The sequence below is a fragment of the Gymnoscopelus microlampas genome (assembly GCF_963454915.1).
Source record: "Gymnoscopelus microlampas genome assembly, chromosome: 20".
In the NCBI taxonomy this organism is placed as follows: domain Eukaryota; kingdom Metazoa; phylum Chordata; class Actinopteri; order Myctophiformes; family Myctophidae; genus Gymnoscopelus; species Gymnoscopelus microlampas.
In genome coordinates, this window is record NC_139957.1 from 3,425,059 (window position 1) to 3,447,978 (window position 22,920).

The 22,920-nt window shown below is 41.3% G+C and overlaps 1 protein-coding gene across 1 annotated transcript in view; it reads left to right on the top strand.

Moving 5' to 3' along the window:
• LOC311036970 (ras-related GTP-binding protein D-like) overlaps positions 1 to 16,636 on the top strand; it is a gene marked incomplete at its 5' end in the record, with an annotated part of 74,304 nt that extends 57,668 nt beyond the window's left edge. Inside the window, 2 exons of the mRNA XM_084045976.1 lie at positions 1,653 to 1,801; positions 15,349 to 16,636. Of these exons, the coding sequence (XP_083902102.1) occupies positions 1,653 to 1,801; positions 15,349 to 15,500 (301 nt within the window). The 3' untranslated portion in view covers positions 15,501 to 16,636. The remainder of the gene's footprint in view (positions 1 to 1,652; positions 1,802 to 15,348) is intronic.
• Between the last annotated feature and the right edge of the window lie 6,284 nt (positions 16,637 to 22,920).

The window sequence follows — 22,920 nt, forward strand, 5'->3', positions numbered from 1 at the left end:
AAATAGCCGATCTACAAGCTCACAACGCGTCGCAGCGCGACACGTTGTGAGCTTGTAGATCTGCTATTTTCAAATAGCTGATGTATATGTTACAAGTGCTCAGGTGGCCCATAGTCGCTTCTTTTGGGCTGGTTTTCCTAGACCTGGTTGCTTGTTTCTCTCACAGAATCTGGCAACACTGTCCCCAACTTGATCTTACTCTGAACTCCTGTTCACTCCACCCAAAGTGATATGTATTTGGCCGCAGACCCCCATGTGAAAAGGTTTTGTACCAGGGACCCGCAGATGAGAAGATGTATGTTAAAAAAAAAATCTAAATTATTCAAAAATAGCAGATTTTCAAGCTCGACACTAAAGTGCATAGACGGATTAAAGTGGAAATGGGCCCTGTGCACAAAATCGTAACGGACCCCCCCCCCCCCGCGTGCTCGCGGATTTTTTCGCGGTTATTGCGGTTATATTGGGCGTTTTGGGGCGTTTTTTGGTTACTTTATTTCGGTTTTAGGGTTAGGGTTAGGGTATATATATATATTATATATATTATATATATTTTTTTTAAATCCTATTAAATCCAAGGCCCCCCATTGGCTCAGGGCCCTGTGCACGTGCACACTTTGCCCAAGCCATAATCCGTCCCTGCTAAAGTGACACGCTATGAGCTTGTAGATCTGCTATGTTTTAATAGCCAGCATAAATGGATGAAGTGGTTAAATTGGTTAATTACTTCTGCATGTATGAGATGTGTTTCTCTCTTCTTCTTCTCCTCTTCAGACAATATGCATCCCCCATCTTGATCTTATTCTGAACTCCTATTCCTTAAAGGACCATACTGTCTATTTACACCTTCTGTCATTATATTGTACATAAACAGATGACATGTTCCTGTTAATGGCTTTAATTTAAAATGTGCATTTGTATTACTAAGTCAATTTTGGCTAAACATCATTGAGCGGTTAATAAGTCTTAATTGTTTTAGTCTTGTAAATCTATCTTTTCTCCAGGGACTATTTTAGCTTTCGGCTAGTTGTTAAAAAGGGCTAATCTGTTCAAGATTTTGCAGATTGAATTTAATTGTATAATTTGTCACATTCTTGGGGTGTTTTTTAAAAGCCAGATTTGGATTCAATATGACCCCAAGGTATTTGTGTTAAAGGAGTAGTTCACCCAAAAAATTACTTATTTTCTATCGGTTACACAGATTTGATGACGAGCACTGCGTTCCGGTAGGAGACACAAAGGAGACTCTTTGTGTCTCCTACCGGAACCCACTGCTCGGCATTAAATTGTTAGCTTAGGAATGCGACAAAAACTTTAAAAATATCTTTGAATTCAAGTCTCCATGGAGTGAGTAATCGATAGGGGAAAAAAAGTCATTTTGGGGGTGAACTATCCCTTTAACACGTGTTAGACTCAAACATGTCTCTTGACCAGACATGAACCTTGCTCAAAGCTCAAAGCATACATTTGTACATTGAACACCCTCCTCCAAACACGGGGCAATAGTGTTTGTATGGCTGCTCGACAAAGGCGGATGCACTGCAGTGGATTGAGACCCCTAGACTCCACCGTGGTGGGCAGTGTGCTTCACTTTACCACAATAAATAAATGACCTTTTTTAATGTTTGTCTTCCTCCTCATGTGGGCCCCTTCAGTCTGGCCGAAGACGAGGGCTGCTCCCCGTACGACAAGGAGTCCATGGCCATCATCCACCTGAACAACACCACCGTCATGTACCTGAAGGAGGTCACCAAGTTCCTGGCCATGGTGTGCTTCCTGCGCCAGGAGAGCTTCGAGAGGAAAGGTCGGTTCAGCTTAGCGTTGATGTATTACCTTCATTTCTTCATGAACCACTTAACCCAATACGACCGGGAACGCATTTTAGATTTGAACCACTTTTAACCATTATCTTATACTGTGGGCTATTCAAAAATAGCAGATATACAAGCTCATCTACAAGCTCAGCTACTGTATGAGCTTGTAGATCTGCTATTTTTTTTTAAAAATCATGATTTTTTTTTTTTTTGCAAATCTTTGAATATATATATATTTTTAAAGCGAACATTTGTAACTCAAATCTTTGCTTCTGGGGATTCTACAAATGTGCAAAATGATATGTATTTGGCCGCGGACCCCCATCTCAACATATGTTGTTCCAGGGACCCCCCAGAAGCAAAGATTTGAGTTAAAAATGTTCCCTTTAAAGAATATATATATTCAGATTTGCACACATTTTCACGATTTTTCTAAAATAGCAGATCTACAAGCTCAGCGCGGCACTCGGTGCCGCGCTATGAGCTTGTATATCTGCTATTTTTGAATAGCCAAAGTATAAAATAATGGTGTAAGTGGTTACACAGATGCTTTCCCGGTTTGAACAGGTTAACAGTAAAGTGGTTGAAGAAATGAAGGCTATATATTTTGCTGACCAGCGTCCCCCAGGGTGTCTGTATTTGGCCCACTCCTTTTTCTCTTGTCTTTCTTTTCTTTTTCTTCATATTAACCTTACACGTTAAATCGTCACTGACGGCTGGAAACCTTGTATTATGGACAAAACGGTGCCTTTATAGGAACAAGAAAAAAATGAAACTGCGTTCCAATGGATCCAATGTAGTTATTATTTAATCACAAGCTCTTGCTAATACTTTACATTGGTCCAAAAAAATAATCAATAGAATAATCGCTAAGAAAATAATGGATAGTTGAAGCCCTAAATAAATGTTCTGTAGCAACTGTGTAGCCTTTAGCTTAAATGGCACATTAGAAAGTGTTCATTTAATTGTGTTAACAAAATGTACAACAAGCCTTCCGGAAGTTGTATATTCATTAAATACAATGTATGTACATATTATTGCATATTTGCATGTCGTTGCTGTCTGGTGTCCAAACCTGTTAGTTTTCTGGAATTAAATTCAAAATGAGCAAAAAATAGCTGATCTTCAAGCTCAAAACACGTCACAATGCGGCACATTTTGAGCTTGTAGATTGGCTATTCTTGCTAGTTTTGTGTGAGACCGTACTAGGGCATTAATTTATGAAAAAACATAAAAAGTTAAAAAAGTTTCTACCCGACAGCAACAATATTCTTTTATTAACCTGCTAATCCAACTCCACCGTAATATGTACAGTAAGTCCAAATGCTTAGAGAGTGACTCCATGCTTTCTGGTATTTATTATTTCAGTTATTTATCATAGTTGCATGTGACCTTGTGTCAAAGCATCCGCCCCGCTCCACTCATCTCAAAATCCACTTTTCATATGGTTGTTAATGAGTGTCCGTCCATATGCAGAGCGGAATATTCATTGAGTTCCATCTTTTGCTCCGGACTACTTTGACCTTGTAGTTGCTCACGGTTCCCTCAACGGACCCGCAACGGATCATTTTAAATGCTGGAAATTCAAATAAGGTGGAAAAAACAGTAGCTATTTTATCATTTTGGCATCCTTATAAATAATGAATACATTTTGGAAATTGGTCGTTTGAACCGAAGTTTCTCGGATTCAGAAATCAGGTACTGAAGCCAAAACAGTTTGAGAACCACTGTTATGCATTATGGTATATTCTATTCTATCATGCATGCAGAAAATACTATCAGGGAATTTATGATTTTAGGGGACCAATGGCACAGCTCAGTTCAAACACCTCTTTTACCAATTATACAATATATGTTGTATACCTATGTTAGGTATACCTAACCGTTATACGAAATCATAATGTCAAAATATGGACAGTTTATCTTGTGACTGCATTTGATGTTTGTCAAGGTTACACATCCAGAACAGAGTTATTGTCTATGGATTGTGTACCGAAACTGTTTTATCTCATTCATGTCTGCTACAGGATATTACTGTCATATCGCATGTTCTTCTGTGCCTCCCTTGAGACTCTTAAGACCTGCTCAAACCTCTCATTTTGCTGAGAGAGCTGCTGGACACTTTACCTGCTAACATCTCTCTTGTTTGCAAACGTTAAAGAAAAACACAAAGTCGGTGGATGTAAATCTAGAAGCGTGCATAGTGAAATTACAGAGGAGAACCTTCTTAATTTGAGTTTGATAAATAAAACTCGAAAATGTGCTCCTCGGAGCACAGGTCTCCGCCAGGCGAGGTGGTAAAAGAAAGTACTGTTCCTGATTAATTCTGTCTTACCTATTTATATTACATATTGTGATGTCACGTGAAGCTTGACCAATGTTAGGTGTTCACAGACGGACGGACACACACACGGACGGACAAAGTGAAAACATACTCTCCACCATGCCTTCGGCCTGGCGGAGACAGAAATAGCAAAAGTAGCAAATGTAAAAGCTCAAAACGCGTCGCGTTTCCAGCTTGTAGATCTGCTACTTTTGATGCTTTGGTGTGACGCTGTAGGGTGAACAAGTAGGGCGTTCATTTACGAACAAAACACATAACGTTAGGATCTAGAGATAAGAATGTTTCTGCCCGACATCAACCATCTATCATTACCCCTGCTGCTAAACCTTCCCACAATCTCTAATAGGCTCTATGCACAGCAGCCATTTTTGGAGAGACATTGGGCCTCTTCTTACTTCCTTCACACGTGTTACCAATGATACTAATGAAGGCTCTGTTCCATTCTGGTCAAACAGAGTCAGGGTGCTGATATTGTGCATGTTGGCTCACTGGAAACACTCTGCTACACCAGTGGGTCTCAAAGTGTGGTCCAGGGACCCTCATGGTTCCTTGAGGGGGGTTCCAAATGGCCCCTTAAAAGGTGTGTAACTCTGAGAGTGTGCAAATGGTCCATTTGTACACTCTCAGAGTTACGGGGGTCCTTGAAATTAAAGGCTTTGAGAACCACTGTGCTACATGAAATGGAACAGAGCCTTCATTAGTATCATTGGTAAAACCTGTGAAGGAAGTAAGGAAAAGGCCCAATTTCTTTCCAATATGGCTGCTGTGCATAGAGACTATTGGAGCCGGGGATATGAGTGGTTGTCCATAATTGGGTCCGGCTTCCTCGCCATAAACACCTTCATCACCTCCTCCGCCCCTTTCAGAGTATAGCCCCCGCGAGGGAGCTATAGCCAGCCTGTCCAGGTTGCTTGTGTCGCCGGAAGGCAAGTGGGTAGGTGGAGGTGAATCCCCGGTCATGTCATTCCAGTGTTGGTGACATTATTAGTACATTTTTAGTTTGGTAATTTGGACACCAAGTGACTTTCTTGTGTGCAGCTACAGTGTCTGTTTTGTGGTGTAGAACACAGTCCATGCTGTGCGAGTTGTGTCAGCCCCCAACGCCAGCCGATTCACAAAGTGTAGTGTTGTTATGTATAATGTTAGGAGGGGAGGAAAAGTCTGCACTTCATCCGTGGGCAAAAATAAGAAATGGTAATGGTCACTGTGCTAAGGCTTGAAACAAGCTGTCAAGGCTAGCTGGCTGATGCAAGAAGGTGGCAAGAAAGTGGATATTGCAAAGCCAACTCTGTTGCACCCTCTGGCTCACTGTTTGGCTTTCGCTGTGTGGGCCGAAGCAAGTCATCAGAAGTCCTGGCGGATATACTGTACCATCAGAAATACTGGTGGGGATTTTTCGTTGTCGACTTCTCGCAGCGGTAGAATGAGAGATGTACTGTATATACATTGCTATGCTTTTGTTGTCATGTCAGGATGAATTCAGTGGTCTAATACGTTCTCAACCTTTTCTGGATCAGGGCCCAGTTGAAAATTGTATGTTTCAGAGCTCATTTTAACCCATTAAGACCTGGAACTGTGTCATTTTTTTATTTGAGCTAAAAAGCATTTACAGCATTTACACTTTGGGCTATTCAAAAATAGCAGATATACAAGCTCATAGCGCGGCACCGAGTGCCGCGCTACGAGCTTGTACATCTGCTATTTTTTTTAAATCGTGAAAATGTGTGCAAATCTTTGAATATATATTTTTAAAGCGAACATTTTTAACTCAAATCTTTGCTTCTGGGGGTCCCTGGAACAAAATATTTTGATGGTCGTCCGCGGCCAAATACATAAAGTTTTGGGGGTCCTTGACATGAAAAAGATTGAGCACCACTGATATAGAAACATACGTTTTTCAGAAAACTGTTGGGATTTAGGAGACATGTAGAATCGGCTTGAGGTCTCAATGGGTTAATGATCAATCAATTGATTGTGTTGCAGCTTCGATCAATGGAATTAACGCAGTATAGTTTAAGTTACTATTTATCGGTATCGCAATGAAAACCAATGTTTCAAGGTTTTAAAGAAAAAAATACCATGATTTATTTTCTTATCTTTTTAACATATATTTAGTGTAGTGTTTTTGCCAATTATTTCGGGGCCCTCTTGCAATATCCTCACGGCCAACCAGTGGGCTGGGGCCCACATGTTGAGAACCGCTGGTCTAAGGTAATGCACCATCACCCCCGTTTCTCTCACCTACTCACTAAATGCAGCAAAACCATCTTCTCCACCATTTAAATCCTGACCTGCCCCCTAGTGCGGCCCGGGGGCCAATTGTGGCACGAGGGCAGACTTTATATGGCCCGCGGCTTCCCTCCTGAAATGTATTATTTGCAGCATAGTGAAATTCATATTTTGATGTTTTGAAATTAACCTGGGCAGATAGACAGATTTCTCAGTAGAACTTCAGTCCTAACTGCTTGTATTGTGTTGCCTCATTCTCAAGATGCGAAAGAAAGGATATTGTTTATGTTTTTTTATTTTATTGTTTTTCTTTTGTAGTAGAGAGTAGTAGAGATCTTTTCACAGCTGGTTACCTTTTGTTTTGCTTACAGCACAGATGGATGAAGTTACATTTGGCTACAATATTGCACTGTAGTTAAATAACATTGTCGTAATGCGATGCATTTGATGTGACTTTGTGATCGGTTCTATGGTATTTTCATATTTTCAAATATGGCCCCCTTTGAAAAATGTGTTGACGCCCCTGCCCTGAGTTGAAAGGGCCTAAATATCACTTTTGTATATATATATATCACTTTTGTATATATAAGCTCACATGGCCTCGCGCTGCGAGGCCATATGAGCTTGTAGATCTGCTATTTTTGGCAAAGAGCTATTGGTGTAGACGGCAAAAACAGCAGAAAAAGTTTATCTGAAACACAATTTTATACAATATAGAGGGGGTCCCTGCTTCATCTCTCTCTCAGCTAGGGGGTTCTTGGCCTCAAAACGTTTTCGACCCCTGAAGTAGGGTATTACTTTACACAACAACGAAAAAAACATGAACAGGTGAAAAGATGCATGGTTTGTTCCAGACAGCAACTATAATGGTACAGTATACTGCCCCTCCATTTTCACATCTTCCATGTAATTAAAGTGAAGTATACTGTATTTAGGCCCTTAAACCTTCAGACAGACACAACGTATGCATGCAGATGAATATGTAATCAATAATGGGCGTGTAGCAGCCACTCTGTGAATGTGGAGCTAATTACAGTGAAGTATAAATATGTAGGAGGCCTTATGTGCTATTCAAGATTAAGTACAGTAAGTTGCTTATGTACATACTCTATACTGAAACTTTCGGTTGAATTAGAATTATAACTCTTTACCATAACCACGTAAACCCTCTATTCTTAGTGAAACAGACCTGAGTTGTAACTGTGCTTGGTACGCTCTTTTATCACTCTACGCCAAGAATGGCCGATCTACAAGCTCACACATTTTTAGGCGAATGTTCTCCCCCAGAATATGGGTTCAAGTGGTTAACTGATATGGAATCAATACAGCTCATCAAGTTCATAAACCAATCAAGTGAATCCATTTATTTTGTAGCCCTTGTCATACACTAGATTTTTAGGCCACTATGCGGCCTTCAAACCTAGTCCTATGTTGCGCTGATAAGAGCAATGGTCACTGAATTATGGCCATTTAAGTGTTAAACACTGCTATAACACTTCTGCCGTGTAGCGATGCACTTGCAGCACCCAGGTCCACTGTAATGCCTGTACGACCACTTCCTGGTAAAACCGGAAGTGAACAATTCACACCAACTTCACCCACACACCCCTCAGAGAGTGTGTGTGGGTGAAGTTTCAAGGCAATCCGACAAACCGACTGACAAAAGGAAGGATAAACCTGAAATTGTCTTTGTTGATGAAATTGGAAGCCTGTCCCTATTGGTCGTCTAAGAGCACATACGCAGATTGGGGCGTTTAGCATGCTGGGAACTAGAGTTATGGCTGTTTAAAGCCCAGCCAATAAGAACACAGAGGGGGGGGGGGGGGGCAGTGGTGCGCACCCAGGGCCCCTAGGTGCCACACATGGTCCCTGATGGCAGACCCCTGACCAGTTTTGGTGGACAAGTTTAGTGCGGATCGGCGCAACGGTACACCTCGCAGGTCTGCATGTTACGTTTGTGACATCCAAATCCGCCCTCCCATCCACCGTCGGTTGACCCTCTAGGCAATTTTAATATAGAATACTGTAGATTTATATCTATTGTTGTGCTCTCTACGTAAAGTAGAGAGCGTAAGAAATCAAGAAAATAAAAAGTAAAAAGAAACCAAATCACAAACTAGTGACATCAATAAACTGTTAAATAGAAAGGATAAATAGTCTGTTGTAGATTCTGGGTCCGGGCAGCTATCTCAATACTACTACAGTATATATCAGTGTGGGTGAAGTCACACCTACAGTAGCAAAAATTAACCCTTTAAGGCCGGGAAGGAAACGCATGCGTGTCATTTTAAGGTTTCTTTGGCTATTCAAAAATAGCAGATATACAAGCTCATAGCGCGGCACCGAGTGCCGCGGACAAAATACACACGGACAAATACATATTATTTTGGGGGTCCTTGACACAAAAAGCTGGAAAACCATTGATAATAATAATGAGCAACATAAGTAAAATAAATTATAAAATAAAACTTTAGGATTTTTTTTTTTTTAGGATTTACAAGATATTTGGAACATTATGAGGTTTTTTTTTTGAGTGAATTTGTAAAAAGATTTGAGTTAAAAACTTTAGCTTTAAAAAAGTATATATATATATATATTCAACCTAAAGATTTGCAAACATTTTCAGAATTCAAACAAATAAATAGCAGATCTACAAGCTCGTAGCGCGGCACTCAGTGCCGTGCTATGAGCTTGTAGATCTGCTATTTTTATATAGCCAAAGAAATCTTAAAATGACACAGATTAGTTCCCGGTCTTAAAGGGTTAATCAAGAAGCTTTTCTTCCACTGGCTACTTCAGATTTCCTTTTCTTCTTATTTTTTTTTTTCCTTAAATTTTTATCCCACAATTTTGTAACCCTATTTTTTACACCCAGTGCCAATTGTCTATGTAATCCTGGGCACTACCTTCCCTCTGCCAACCTAGGGAGGCCAGGGCCGAGCTCATGCCTCCTTCAATGCATGAGAGCCAACTGACCTGCTTGTCACCTGACAGGGGAGAGTTTCCCTGGTTGGACGTAGTGCGTGGAAGGAACACGTTATTCCAACCAGTTCCCTTCCCCTCAATCAGGCGCCCCGGTTGGCCAGGGGGAGGCAGTATAGTGACCAGGATTACTGCATGTTTTTGTGAGGGTACCTACCCTAGGAGACACGGGGAGAACATGCAAACTCCACACAGAAAGGCCCTTTTGCCAACCCCACCTAGGGTATGGGCACTGATGACGCGGAGGAGAGAACACACCATCTATTTTCTTTTCTTCTTATTTCTCACTGATAAATTCCGTGTGTTGCACTGATCAAAGGACCGTATCCTGTCCGTCCCCCTTGGAACGTGTCAATGCTGTCCCCGAGGGCCACGTGTGACAGTGCGAAGAGCCGCTTCTTTAGAACATGCCCCTTTTCCAAGCACCACCATTATTCTCCCTTCTGAACAAAGGGCATCGGCGACAGCACTCGCCTCGTTCGTCAGCTCGACGGTGGGGCATGGCTGACCCTTGGAACACAATTAGAGATGATTGTTAAGCTCACATTTACCGAGATCAGATCAGTCAATGACCCCACGGAATATTTGTCAATGCACAACAAATATAAATCATCATTGCATAAAAATCCACATAATATAAGGTTCACAAATGTATTTCTGATGCACACATAACGTCTTATTTAAATATATATGTAAATCAAATAGTATTGCTATTGTCATCAGGAAGATACTAAGGATGTTGTTGCATTTATGTATATATTTCTTTTGTATAAAAATACACTACAATTTTTACAAACTGCTTGTCATTTGTGAACTCCAATACATTTGTGTTTTTTTTTTTTTTACTTCCCATATGTAGTCTTTCGCCTAGCCAGACGTATTTGAGATCTCCGCTTACCAATAGACCAATTATTTGTTTACTAACATTGAGACTGGACGCACATGTGTTTGTTTCACGCAATCAATTCCCAACCTGTTGTTTCGGGATGCCAACCCCCTCTTGTGTGTTGGCTAGTGAGGCGCGTCCTAGCGAGACCTGATAGAATGGGTTTCATTGCACGCATACGGTTGCACGCATACTGGTTCTTATCAGTGTGACGTCGTCTGTTAACTCTTTGACTGCCAGAGTATTTTCATAAAGTACTCCCCCAGTGCCAGCGTTTTTTTTTGGTTATTTTGTCATTTAATTTTCAGATAGTTTTTCTTTCTGCGTTTTTAAAGACATAGCACAGATCGGCCAGCAGAGAGCAGTACAGTGACACCTCAATCACTCGCTGACTCGTTCAACCCCCCCCCACACAGGCCAAACACTGTATAAGTCATAAACAGGAAGTGACGTTTTCGACAATCTCTGATCGGGCTAAAATACGATGTAATACACGACCCCGATGACTGATCGTCACCATTCTGGCCGGGAGGGTACTCGGGAAAAACTCGGGATATCTCGGGGCGTGGCACTGAGAGAGTTAAGGGGTCTATAGGACGGACTGTGATATCTATTCTGTAAATTGAATTTAGTGGCTATAACTGACTGGAAAGTCTGAGATAAAATTTAAAAAAAAGTCTTTGCAGAACCAATTCAAAGATTTTAGAGTGGTCTGTCATATTGGGACGCAAAAGAACCTCTCTTCCAGGTGATTCACCCACGTGGGAACACCCAGGGTTAGGTTTAGGCATAGTTTCTGTGAGGCTAAGGTATACTGCAGGGTTACGGTTATGGCATAGTTTTTGTGAGGTTAGGGTTAGGCATATATAACTACACCCACCTGGGCGAAACACGAAAGAGGCTCTTTCTTTTGTGGGCTAACTGTACACGGTGGTATTTGACCCAATAGGCTCTATGCACAGCAGCCATATTGGAAAGAAATTGGGCCTCTTCTTAGTTCCTTCACAGGTGTTACCAATGATACTAATGAAGGCTCTGTTCTGGTCACTAGAAACACTCCATTTTGTTTCCCAAATGGCCCCTTATGGTGGGTGTGTAACTCTGAGAGTGTACAAATGGAACCAAATGGACCCTTACGGGCCCATTTGGTTCCATTTGTACACTCTCAGAGTTATGGGGGTCCTTGAAAATAAGACAACCACTGTGCCACACTAAATGGAACAGAGCCTTAATTAGTATCATTGGTAACACCTGTGAAGGAAGTAAGGAAGGGGCCCAATTCATTCCCAATATGGCTGCTGTGCATAGAGCCTATTAGCTTACATTATTTTGACAACAACATCACTTAATTTTCTGACAAGCTGAAATTCTTTTGAGCATTTCCCTACAAAGTAGTTTTTTTCTGTTTTTTTACGATTGAGAGCTTTTTTTGACACCAGCACCAGTCTGCACCTGCACCTGTCACAAAGTCCGGTGGTAGGCTTCAGTATATCTCCGGATTGACAAGCAGTGATGGATGGATGGATGGATAATCCTATCTATCCACTGCTGTCAGTCAAGGCACTAATTCACAATAACGACTCATCATGAAAATATCAACTTGGTATGGAAACGCTCAAAAGACTTTAAAGGCATTGTAGGGAGTTCAGACATAATCAAAGAAAAAAACTGTTGTCAAACACCGCCCCTCCAGCAGTTCTTTTCCCCGACCACCAGGGGGTGACGCAGGGGGGACTTTTTAAATGAGTCATGCCCAAAATAGGTTGCCTTATGCGGATACAATTCGCGGAAATGCCCGACCCTACGGTTCTCTGAATTTATATTTTTAAATAGGCTCTTTCATGATAAATTGACCACATATATGAAGCTAAACAACTAAATTCTATCCAAACGATTTTTTAAAAGTAAATTATGTGCCTCAAAAAATAAGTTTGAGAGCGTTTTAAAACCGAAAGTAAAAAGTTGATACGGGCACGGACGCGCACGGACACGCACATGCGTGCGTTAATTTACGACCCGGACATAAACAACATGAACATAAACAGAAGGGAAAATACGGATTTCAGACAGAGGACTGTGTTTCAATGAAGGAAAACACCCCAGCATCATTATATAGTGGCTGATAGAGGGGAGAAAATGCAAAATATATATATATACATATTTTTTAAATTTAGGCTTAATGTTCCCTACAATCCCTTTAAGCATAACCAAACAAGACGGGGTCATTTTTATTTGTGTGTGTGCTTTTTTTTCCAGCTTTTTCTTGTCGTTATGCCAATTATTTCCCCACACGCATTTATGAGTGTTGTCACATGGTGTTCCTACTGGCTCACCTGCCAGAGAGGAGCCCCTACGGGGAGGACGAAGAGCCTTCGTCCCCACTCCTGTCGCCCAACACTCCCTGCTGACAGGGGACCACCCCAGCCTGGTGGCCGCCTCTGGGAAGAGGCTCTATTCACAGCAGCCATATTATGAAGACATTCACAGGTGTTACCAATGCTACTAATGAAGGCTCTGTTCCATTCTGGTCAAACAGAGTCAGGGTGCTGATATTGTGCATGTTGGCTCACTGGAGACACTCAGTTACACCAGTGGGTCTACAGTTGGGGTCCAGGGACCCTCATGGGCTTCCAAATGGCCCCTTACAGGTCCATTTGGTTCCATTTGTACAGTCTCAGAGTTATGGGGGTCGTGGAAACCACTGTGCTAGACTAAATGGAACAGAGCCTTCATTAGTATCATTGGTAACACCTGTGAATGTCTTCATAATATGGCTGCTGTGAATAGAGCCTAGTGCAGCCAGGGCCCAATACATGAACGAGGGAAAACGGTTTCGAACCAATGGGCTCGACTCGCGAGGTTGTGCACAAGCTAGCGCACAGGGTCGCGCACTGAGTAATGTCCATGCGAGACAACTCTATGACGCGAAAGGACGGAGAGGAGCCACATGACGTCACCGTTCCCAAAGACGGAGATTTCCAGTTATCACTCTAGTTCTTTTATAATTCTCTCCGCCAGGAGAGTTTGTTTTCACTTTCTGAAACTGGGACTAACATTGGTCAAGCCTCACGTGACACGTGACAATACGGTGAAATAGTGTGATCCGATTGGCTAGTGACGTATAGCGGCCTATAAAATACATGTGTCACTTTGAAAGTGTCTGTGCCACTTTCAAAGTGAGGTAAGACAGTTCCAACAATCCTGCATGCAAAGCAGATACTTTAATTAAGCTAAAGCCTCTCTAGATGGGAAGGCCTCGATCCTACAAATGCTTAGTTAACAGCTAAGCGCCCAAGCCAGCGAGCATGATTTCGAGTTGACATGGCTGAGAAATGGACAGATAGGACACTTACACAGACAGGAGGGATAGGACACTTACATAGACAGGACGGATAGGACACTTATACAGACAAGACGGATAGGACACTTATACAGACAGGACGGATAGGACACTTATACAGACAGGACAGATTTTTTGTAAGAATTAGAACATAAGAGAACATGTTCTAATGTTCTCTTATGTTCGGTATAACGGCCTATAAATACGTGTGTCACTTTGAAAGAGTCTGTGCCTCTTTCAAAGTGAGGTAAGACAGGAACAATCACGAAATGGTTGAGAAATGGCGGATACTGTAACAATTGGATAGGACACTTACACAGACAGGACAGATAGGACACTTACACAGACAGGACGGATAGGACACTTACATAGACAGGACGGATAGGACACTTACATAGACAGGAGGGATAGGACACTTATACAGACAGGAGGGATAGGACACTTATACAGACAGGACGGATAGGACACGTATACAGATAGAACATTCCCAACACAAGTCTTCTGGCGGAGAGTTGTGCTCCGAGGAGCACTTTTTCTAGTTCTATATTGATGTCACTCATCTATAACATCGGCACTATGACTACGTCAGTACTATGGTGTCAGACACTATCCATATTTGGGGGAATGACTAATATCCTTACAAAAAACTATAAAACATAATATGTGAACCGTTCTAAGCACAGAGTGGCTCCAGCGTGGACCTCTGGCTTCATGTGGTTAGTCTATGAAATATAAGTCATCATTAAAATCACCATGAAAATAGCGTCCCACCAGTCAAAAGATCACCACTACAACACTGGTCATGGGGCCACTGAAATAGCTGAAATAGCATACCAGGGAGAATGTAAGTGCACAGACAAGTGTCTTGGCAATCTGCCAATTAGATTTGGAGATTTCTCGGGTCACCAAAAATATCTTGGGTCACCAAATATCTTGGGCGAATTCTGGTACAATTACACCTTATACTGGTGTCATGTTGTTCAGCTTTGGCCTCAGGATATGTTCCGACTAGTGGTGGACAAACTCAACCCCAGTACATGAGACAAACAGTGGTGTAAAGTTACTAAGTACATTTACTCAAGTACTGTACTTAAGTACAGTTTTGAGGTATTTTTACTTTAGTGGAATATTTCAAATGTTCAGTACTTTTACTTCTACTCCACTGCATCTCAGAGGAACATATTGTACTTTTACTCCACTACAAATATTTGAAAACTTTTTTTACAAGTTACTTTTTAGATTTACATTTTTATCATTAAACATACATTAACCACTTAAGCTCTATATATATTTCAACTATTCGAAAATAGATTCGTTAAAAAGTAAGTACGTTTTTAAGTAACAAATGTGAGTACTTTTTCCACCACTGGAGACAAAGTATAGGTACTCCTGTCAAATATTCCCCACGAATGTCTCTTATATTTATTAATGTTATGTGTGTATGTGTTTTATCCTTTCCTGTGGTTTAATCCTTTATTGTATTGTTTTAATTCGTTTTTAGTTTTCTATTTCTTTTTACTGAGTGGGTGCAGCACTTTGGTTCAATGCTGCTGTTTTCAATGTGCTCTATAAATAAACTGGATTGCATTGGATTTGAAGCCATCTTTTTACGTCAATTACACAACATTCTCACCCACTGCTAGGGACTGTGGCCGAGCGAACGAGGGGCAGAATGAGGGCGAAATCAATCCAAACCCAGAGGAGTGTGACGTGTTAAAGTGCCTCATTAAGTACCTTTTTCTCCTGTACCCTCCAGGGCTTATCGACTACAACTTCCACTGTTTCCGGAAAGCCATTCAGGAGGTCTTTGACGTGCGGGTGGAAGTTCAAAAGAACCGCAAGCTCCTCAGCCAGAGGAGGTGGAGCAGACAGGCCGTGACCAACGGCGTCCCCGGCAACCCGCACTGAGAGAACGCCAACCCGGTGCCGGTGCCTGTCGGTCAGCTAAATGAATGTATCTTGAACTTTGCTTTGGCAATTAGGTCCCCGAGACGAAAACGAAACCCCTCCTAGAAACGACTCCATTGTGTTACTGTCCCGATCTTACTCCCAGGTTCTTGGTTCATGCCAGTGTTGCCAGGTTTTGCGAGAGAAACAAGCAACTTGGCTACGTGAACGAACACACACACACACGCGCGCGCTCGCGTAGGCTATATAGCGGCTATTTGAAAATAGCCGATCTACAAGCTCACAACACGTAGCAACGCAACGCGCTGTGAGCTTGTAGATCGGCTATTTTCAAAAGATCTAGAAAGAAAAAAGTTAATACTTGGGAATATTTTAGAAACATTTTAACAACACAAATCTTGTATGGCGGTCCCTGGACCAACATATTTTCAGCCGGTGGTCCGCCAACACATACATATTTATTTGGGGGGTCCTTGACATGAAAAAATGTGGGAACCACTGGTTTAAACAACATTTGGAAGCAAGCCTAAATAGGCAACTTACACTCCAGAAACCATCCAAAAAAAACGCAACCCGCAACTACCAATATATACAAGCGACCTTACAGACAAACAAGCCCAAAGTCGCTTATAATAAGTAGACATGGCAACACTGGTTCATGCACTCAAGTAACAGAAACCTTTTGATGGAACTACTTTTCGTGTGAAGGGGGGCACGCAAATGACAAAATAAAGCCTCTTAGCTGTGTATAAAGGCAGTGGACATAACTAGGGCTTGGTGGTATGGACAAAATCTAATATCAATATCAATCGATATTATGACAGGGATGCATTGTGATAATAATTTGTATTTTTTCAAAATTGTTCCACAATAGCAAGGAAAATCCGATCATAACGCGATCATGATGCTCATAACGCGGCACATGCGATGCTTTATGAGCGTTATGATTGACTATTATTGTTTTGGAAAGGTAGGGCTTAAGTCAAACTTTTTCATGTCAAGGACCCCCAAATTGACACTTATTAGCCCGCGGACCCCCATTTCAAAAGATATGCCAGGGACCCCCATAAGAGAATATTTTTTACGGCTCTAGGAGTGATTCTCAACCATTTTAATTTCAAGGATCACCAGTTTGACATGCATTAGGGCTACAGACCCCCATTTAATGGCATTTCTATCACTTGGACCGCAATTTATATTGTAAAATCTATGTCAATTTAACTCTCAGAGTTACAGACCCATAAGGGTCCATTTCGTGCCTAATCTATCATTTAGCTGGGGACCCCCTGGAACTCCCTCAAGGACCCCTGGGGGTATCCGGACCCCACTTTGAGAACCAATGGCTTAAGTGATTAAAACGCTTACAATATTTCACAGTATTACGAGATCCAAAAATCACAGACATTATCGGGGTCTATTTGGATATAATATTGATATTATATTATATCGTCTCTGTCGGGTGGAAAACCTTATATCATATGTCCAAAACAGTTACTTTTCAGGATTAAAATTCAAAAATAGCAAAAGTAACAGATCGACGATCACAAAATGCATCGCTTCGTGCACGTTTCGAGCATGCAGTTCAGCTACCTTTGATGCTTTTGTGTGACGCTGTAGTATGACCAAGTAGGGCATTCGTTTACGAAAAAACACAAAAAGTTAAAATATGGAGAAAAAAGGTTTCTGCCCGGCAGAAAAAGATATTGCTCAGCCCTAGACAGAACTTTAAAACCGACAACAGTCTTAGAGGAGCCTCAAAGTTTACCCATAATTACAAACAGCACTATACTGTGTATAATGGCACTGCACAAGTGTACCACTCCATATGCTCTGCTGCTGGCACTGTCTAGTATTTCTTTTTTTTGTTTTGTTTTTGTAACTATGCCAGAGGCATCAAGTTAATATGGCCTCTCTAGAGACGTTTTAAAGGGAGCTGGCAGGATGATAATTGTGACCCGCTCTAGCTAAATCACTTAGCGTCACTGAGCTCAGAGATCGTTTGTTTTTCTACTGATTATTTTTGTACTGCAACTATATTCAGCATATCATTGCTGTCGGGCAGAAAACTTGTATCATATAAAGTTTCTTTTTAAATGAATGCCTTACTGCAGTGGTTCTCAACCAGTGGTCCGGGGACCACCAGTGGTCCTTGAGGGGGTTCCAGGGGGTCCCCAGCCAAATTAAGTTAGGAACCAAATTGACCCTTATATGTCTGTAACTCTGAGAGTCCATTTGTACACACTCAGAGTTAAATGAACACTGATGATGATGATACAGTGTAGACTCGGACCCCCAAGAAATCAAAATGGTTGAGTCCCTGGCACATCTTTTCAAATGGTGGTCCCTGGGCTAATATGTGTCAATTTGGGGGTCCTTCACGCGAAAAAGGTTGAAAACCACTGCCTTACTGTACTTCATCATGTAATTAGTGTGTCACAAAAGCATCGAAAGTAGCCAATCTTCAAGCTCATACAACTTGTCGCACCGCAACACATTAGCTTGTAGATCGGCAAATCTCGCTACTTTTGTTTGACACTCTTGCATGACGAAGTAGGACAATCATTTATGAAAAAAAAACATAAAAAGTTGAATTATGGAGATACAAGGTTTCTGCCCCAACAGCAACTATATTTAACATGTTTGCTTTCTGTTTCCTCCTCAAGAGAATGCATGCGTTATGTCTGTGCGGTCCTTTCCACGAGCCCTGTCTTCAAGAGGAAAACCAAAAGAAAAATGTGCAAGGCGTGTGTGAGTGCTGTTCGCAACCCTGTTACCTTTTAAACAGTTCTCAGCTAGCTTGTTACACTACAATTACAATCTTGAAACTTTTTTAAAAGTAAAAAAATACTAATGCTATGCTATATGAAAAGCCCTAATGCGTCCAGACGCAAGTTAACGTCTCATTTTGAGGACATCTGAATGATTTCGGTCACAACTGTGTTTTGTAGCACTTTGTTTATTGAGGAAATCACACCAACAGTCAGAGGCTGTGTGAAGGGAGGAAGTGACTGACATGAAGTCAACATTCGTTAACTATCTATAATAGTTATTTGTCTACATTCTACTATGCTCTGGTCTTTTTATTTAATTTTATTTTTAATAACAGAAGAATCTAAATGAAAATAAGACCACAAGTGTGGCCGAAATAGAGCTTTTAACCACCCTCTAGTAGTCTTTTAGTGAAACAGACTTGAGGTACAACTCAAGTCTTTTGCCCGTTTTTTTCTCTCTCCCATCTACACCTCAAGCTCCAAATCTGCTATTTTTGGGTGAATGTTCTCCCCATAATAGGCATGTTGGGGTTCAAGAGGTTAAGTAAAACAAAAGAAACACCCAACAGTGTGCGAGTGTTTCGTTTGTTTTATTTAGTGCTGCTCCTTCCTCAGCACTTGCCCAACTTTGAGTTTTGGATGTGCACGTCCTTCCTCTTTCTCCACGAAATAGAGTTTTTCACACTTAAAGGGGTAAATGTAATTTTTTGGGTTAAAACAAAAAAGTATTTTGTTAAGAGGTTAAAAGGTGTTAAAAGCACTCTATTCTGATTGCTATAGAGTGTTTGTCCAGTAACAGGAGTCTCCATGTCTCTCCAGCTCTTTAATAAACAGAAAATACATTTTCAGGTAGGTGACAACATTTCTGCCAATCAGGAGAGAGTACCCATTTATCAGCTTCATTTGTATAGTGTTCCGTCCGTCCGTCCGCCCGTGTGTCCTGTCCGTCCATTAGCAGCTAATCTCCGCCACCGTTGGCCCGGTCGCTGCGAAACTGTGCACACACACACCCTCCCTGGATGCCAATTCAGAACCTCTGCCCCAAATGTTTCACATGGGCCTGTTATAGCGCCACCAGGAGGCCGATTTGTGCAAAACCCATTTTTGGATATTACTCCTACAGATTTTATCCAAACGTCTTGCAAATTGGTACACAGTATCTCTATAGTCATGTGATCAACACGGATCTTTCCGATTTCCCATATTCCATCCTCATTGGCTAAGGTTGGCTTCCAAAGTTTGCAGGATTGGTCCGTTTTCAACAAAATGCCTGAAATCATGAACGCAGCTTGCGATTTCTGCATTTTTTTTTTGTTTCATCTGTATCCTGACTGAGTTCTCTATCCAGATTGGATAAAATCGGTAACCCGAACTGAAAATGCATTTTCTGTGTAATAAAGAGCAGGAGAGACAAGTATACTCCTGTTACTGAACAAAACACTCTAAAGCATTGTGAGTAATATCAGAATATAGAGCTATTTAACATGTATTTTAACCAAAGAAAAACACTTACCCTACTATTAACATCAATGTTCTAATCTAAATGGGTCCAAGTTCATTCTTATTTTTAAGTTGCAGTTTGTGAATAACAGCTGGCAGCAAGTAAACTTGGATCCAAACTGTTCCCTAGCAACGCAGCTCCCCTGACGGGGTCTATTGGGCTTATGCACAATGATGTGGATACGGATTGGTCCCATGAGTCAGAGATACGTGCATGTCAGAACGAAATGCTGATAAAAGCAAACCACAAGCACTTGCTACTGTACCAAAGAACAAACTGTGTACTTGATTTATTCATATCCATTTGACATTAGTTTCGGTGTTGCTATCTAAGCCTTTTGAATGTAAAAAAATATATACTGTATTTTTTATGATACAGGTATCATAAAAAGATGAAATATACAGTACAGACTGGTGACAAATTAGAGGAAAAAAAAAAACATTAAGTGTCTTAGTAAGGAGTCGGGTTATCACAAGTGACCAGAACACCATTCGAGCAAAAGATGTTCCCTCATTGGGGTTTGGATGATGATGATGGTGGAGAGCATCGATCATGTCGGTCCAAAATCTCCCATACTCTAGGACATTGGTTCTCAAAGTGGGGTCCGGGGACCCCCGGGGGTAGCCTGGTTCCGGACGAATCTGCCTTTGCAAAAAAAGAAAAATGCCCTTGGCAGATTAGGTCTGGCCCCTCTCAATAGAGATTTTATTTCTCTCCCTCCGAAGTTGTGAGGGACCAATCAGAGCCCGGTATGCAAATAATGGGGCGGGTTTATCACCAGAGGCATTTTTTTTTATTTGCCCCTCGGAGATATCCAGGTTCCACTCAGAGATTCCAGACTAATATCTACGCAGTGATATGCGTAGATGGGGGAGGGGGGGGGGGGGGGTCTGCGGCCAAATACATATCATTTTGGGGGTCCTTGACATGAAAAGGTTTTGAGAACCAATGCTCTAGGAGTTGTTCAATGGATTTGAGATATGGTGCCTGTGAAGGTCTCAGCTTTATGATTCATAGGATTTCCATACTCAACCAAACCATTCAGTGACACCTCGTGCCCTGCTGTGGACGGAGGCGTTGTCATCCTGGAAGAGACCACTCCCATCAGGGTAGAAATGTTCCATCATTGGATAAAGGTGATCACTCAGAATAATACATTGATTTGGGGCAAATAATGCCATTTGAATGGGTCAAGTATTCAGGCCTGTACTATTCTCTTGGTGTAGGCTATATCCAGTCGTGGAAAAAAGTACTCTAATGTTTTACTTAAGTAAAAGTATCAATACTGCAATGTAGAAGTACTCTGTTACAAGTGAAAGTCCGGAATTCAAAATGTACTTTAGTAAAAGTGCAAAAGTATTGGTATCAAAATGTACTTAAAGTACCAAAAGTATAAAAATGTTTGAAAATAGCAGATCTATAAGCTTGTAGATCGGCTATTTTCAAATAGCCTATGTATAAAATAGGACTAAAGTGGTTAATGTATGTTTTATAATATATTTATATCTGCAAAGTAACTAGTAACTAAAGTTTTCAAATAATACATAGTTTTAATAAAAAGTTTTCAAATAATAAATAACATCTCTGAGATGTAGTGGAGTAGAAAAAGTATAGACAATTGGAAATACTCCGGTAAAGTAAAAGTAACATGTTTTACTTCAGTACAGTACTTGAGTAAAAGTAGTTCACACACTCAGCCACATGTGGAGAATATGAAGGATGTCTCACGTCTCTGTAGACCAGTGCCTGTTGTTTTTACACCACTGAACACTCAAATGTGCAATTGTCTTATGAGGGGTTTACGCGCTGCAACCCTATTATAATGTCCCTCTCTATATGGCTTGCTGACACAGACATTCTCAGTCAGATGACCTCAGTCATCGAATGTGTGCTTTCAACCATCATTTCTGACCCTATTTACTGATGTCTTAACCATATGATTGAAATGCAGATGTCACTTTGGTCGCTGTTCCTTTTGAATTCTTAGACCAGCATAACTAGACTACTGTAGCGCCTGTCATCTTTTAACATCCCCTCTGTCAAACTCACTTAGATCTTTTTCTCTCGTTATCTCGATCCAAAATCAAGGTAAGCTGAGCCTGCTCAGCATTTTTGTACATGCCACAGAGCGTGATGGGATATGCTATCCTATAATTTGTCACCAGTCTGTATATCTTGATAAGCAATTACCACAACATGTGGCCTTTGGCCTTGCCAATTAACTGATTATACAGCGACGTCCCAGAACAGTCTGACTGTTTTGCAAATAGGTGATTGTTTATTTGATAGCAGTACAAATAACCTGTCTGTGCTCTAGTGTTCACCTCATTGTACATCTACAGTACGTTGTCTGGTCTGCTGTCACAACTAAGGAGACGTGTTATTGCTAATCTTGCTGAAAAGACTGTTGTTTATTTATTTATGTTAATCATTAAAATGTGTTTGTTTACGTCATGCTGTCCTCTGTTTCTTCAAATAGACAATTGCGGAAGGCCCATTTTAGAAGGAAATTGCATGTTTGGGGAAGAAGACAATTACTTAAGATGCATTTATCCAAAGCACTTTGCATCCACACATGCATACACCGACGGCAGAGGAAACCATGCAAGGCACCAACCTGCTCATCGTGAGCAGTTAGGGTTCAGTGGCTTGCTCAAGGACACTTCGACACGTCGCCAGGAGGAGCCAGGGAATCGAACCGGGAAGCTATCATTTCCCAAGCAGCCGCTCTTACCTCCTGAGCTCCTGAACCTTACTTATCAGTCCTACTGAGTGTGGATGGCAGATTCTAGAAGTGTGAGCACTCTATTCAGGTAGGGGAGTAGGGGGGGTGGGGAGCCCCATATCAAGGGGTTTCCTGTTTACCAGTGTTGCCATGTCTGCTTATAATAAGCGACTTTGGGCTTGTTTTTAAAGTAGTTGGCTGGCTTCCTTATGTTTTTTAAATGTCAAGGACCCCCAGATTAATATGTATTTGTCCGAACCCCCATCTGATATCAGATCTACAAGGTCACTACGTGTCTCAATGTGACACGTTGTGAGACTGTAGATCTGCCATTTTCAAATAGCTGTAAAGTGGTAAAACTTTGCCTAGTTGCTTCTTTTGGGCTTGTTTTCATAGACCTGGCCGCTTGTTAGTCTTGAAAAA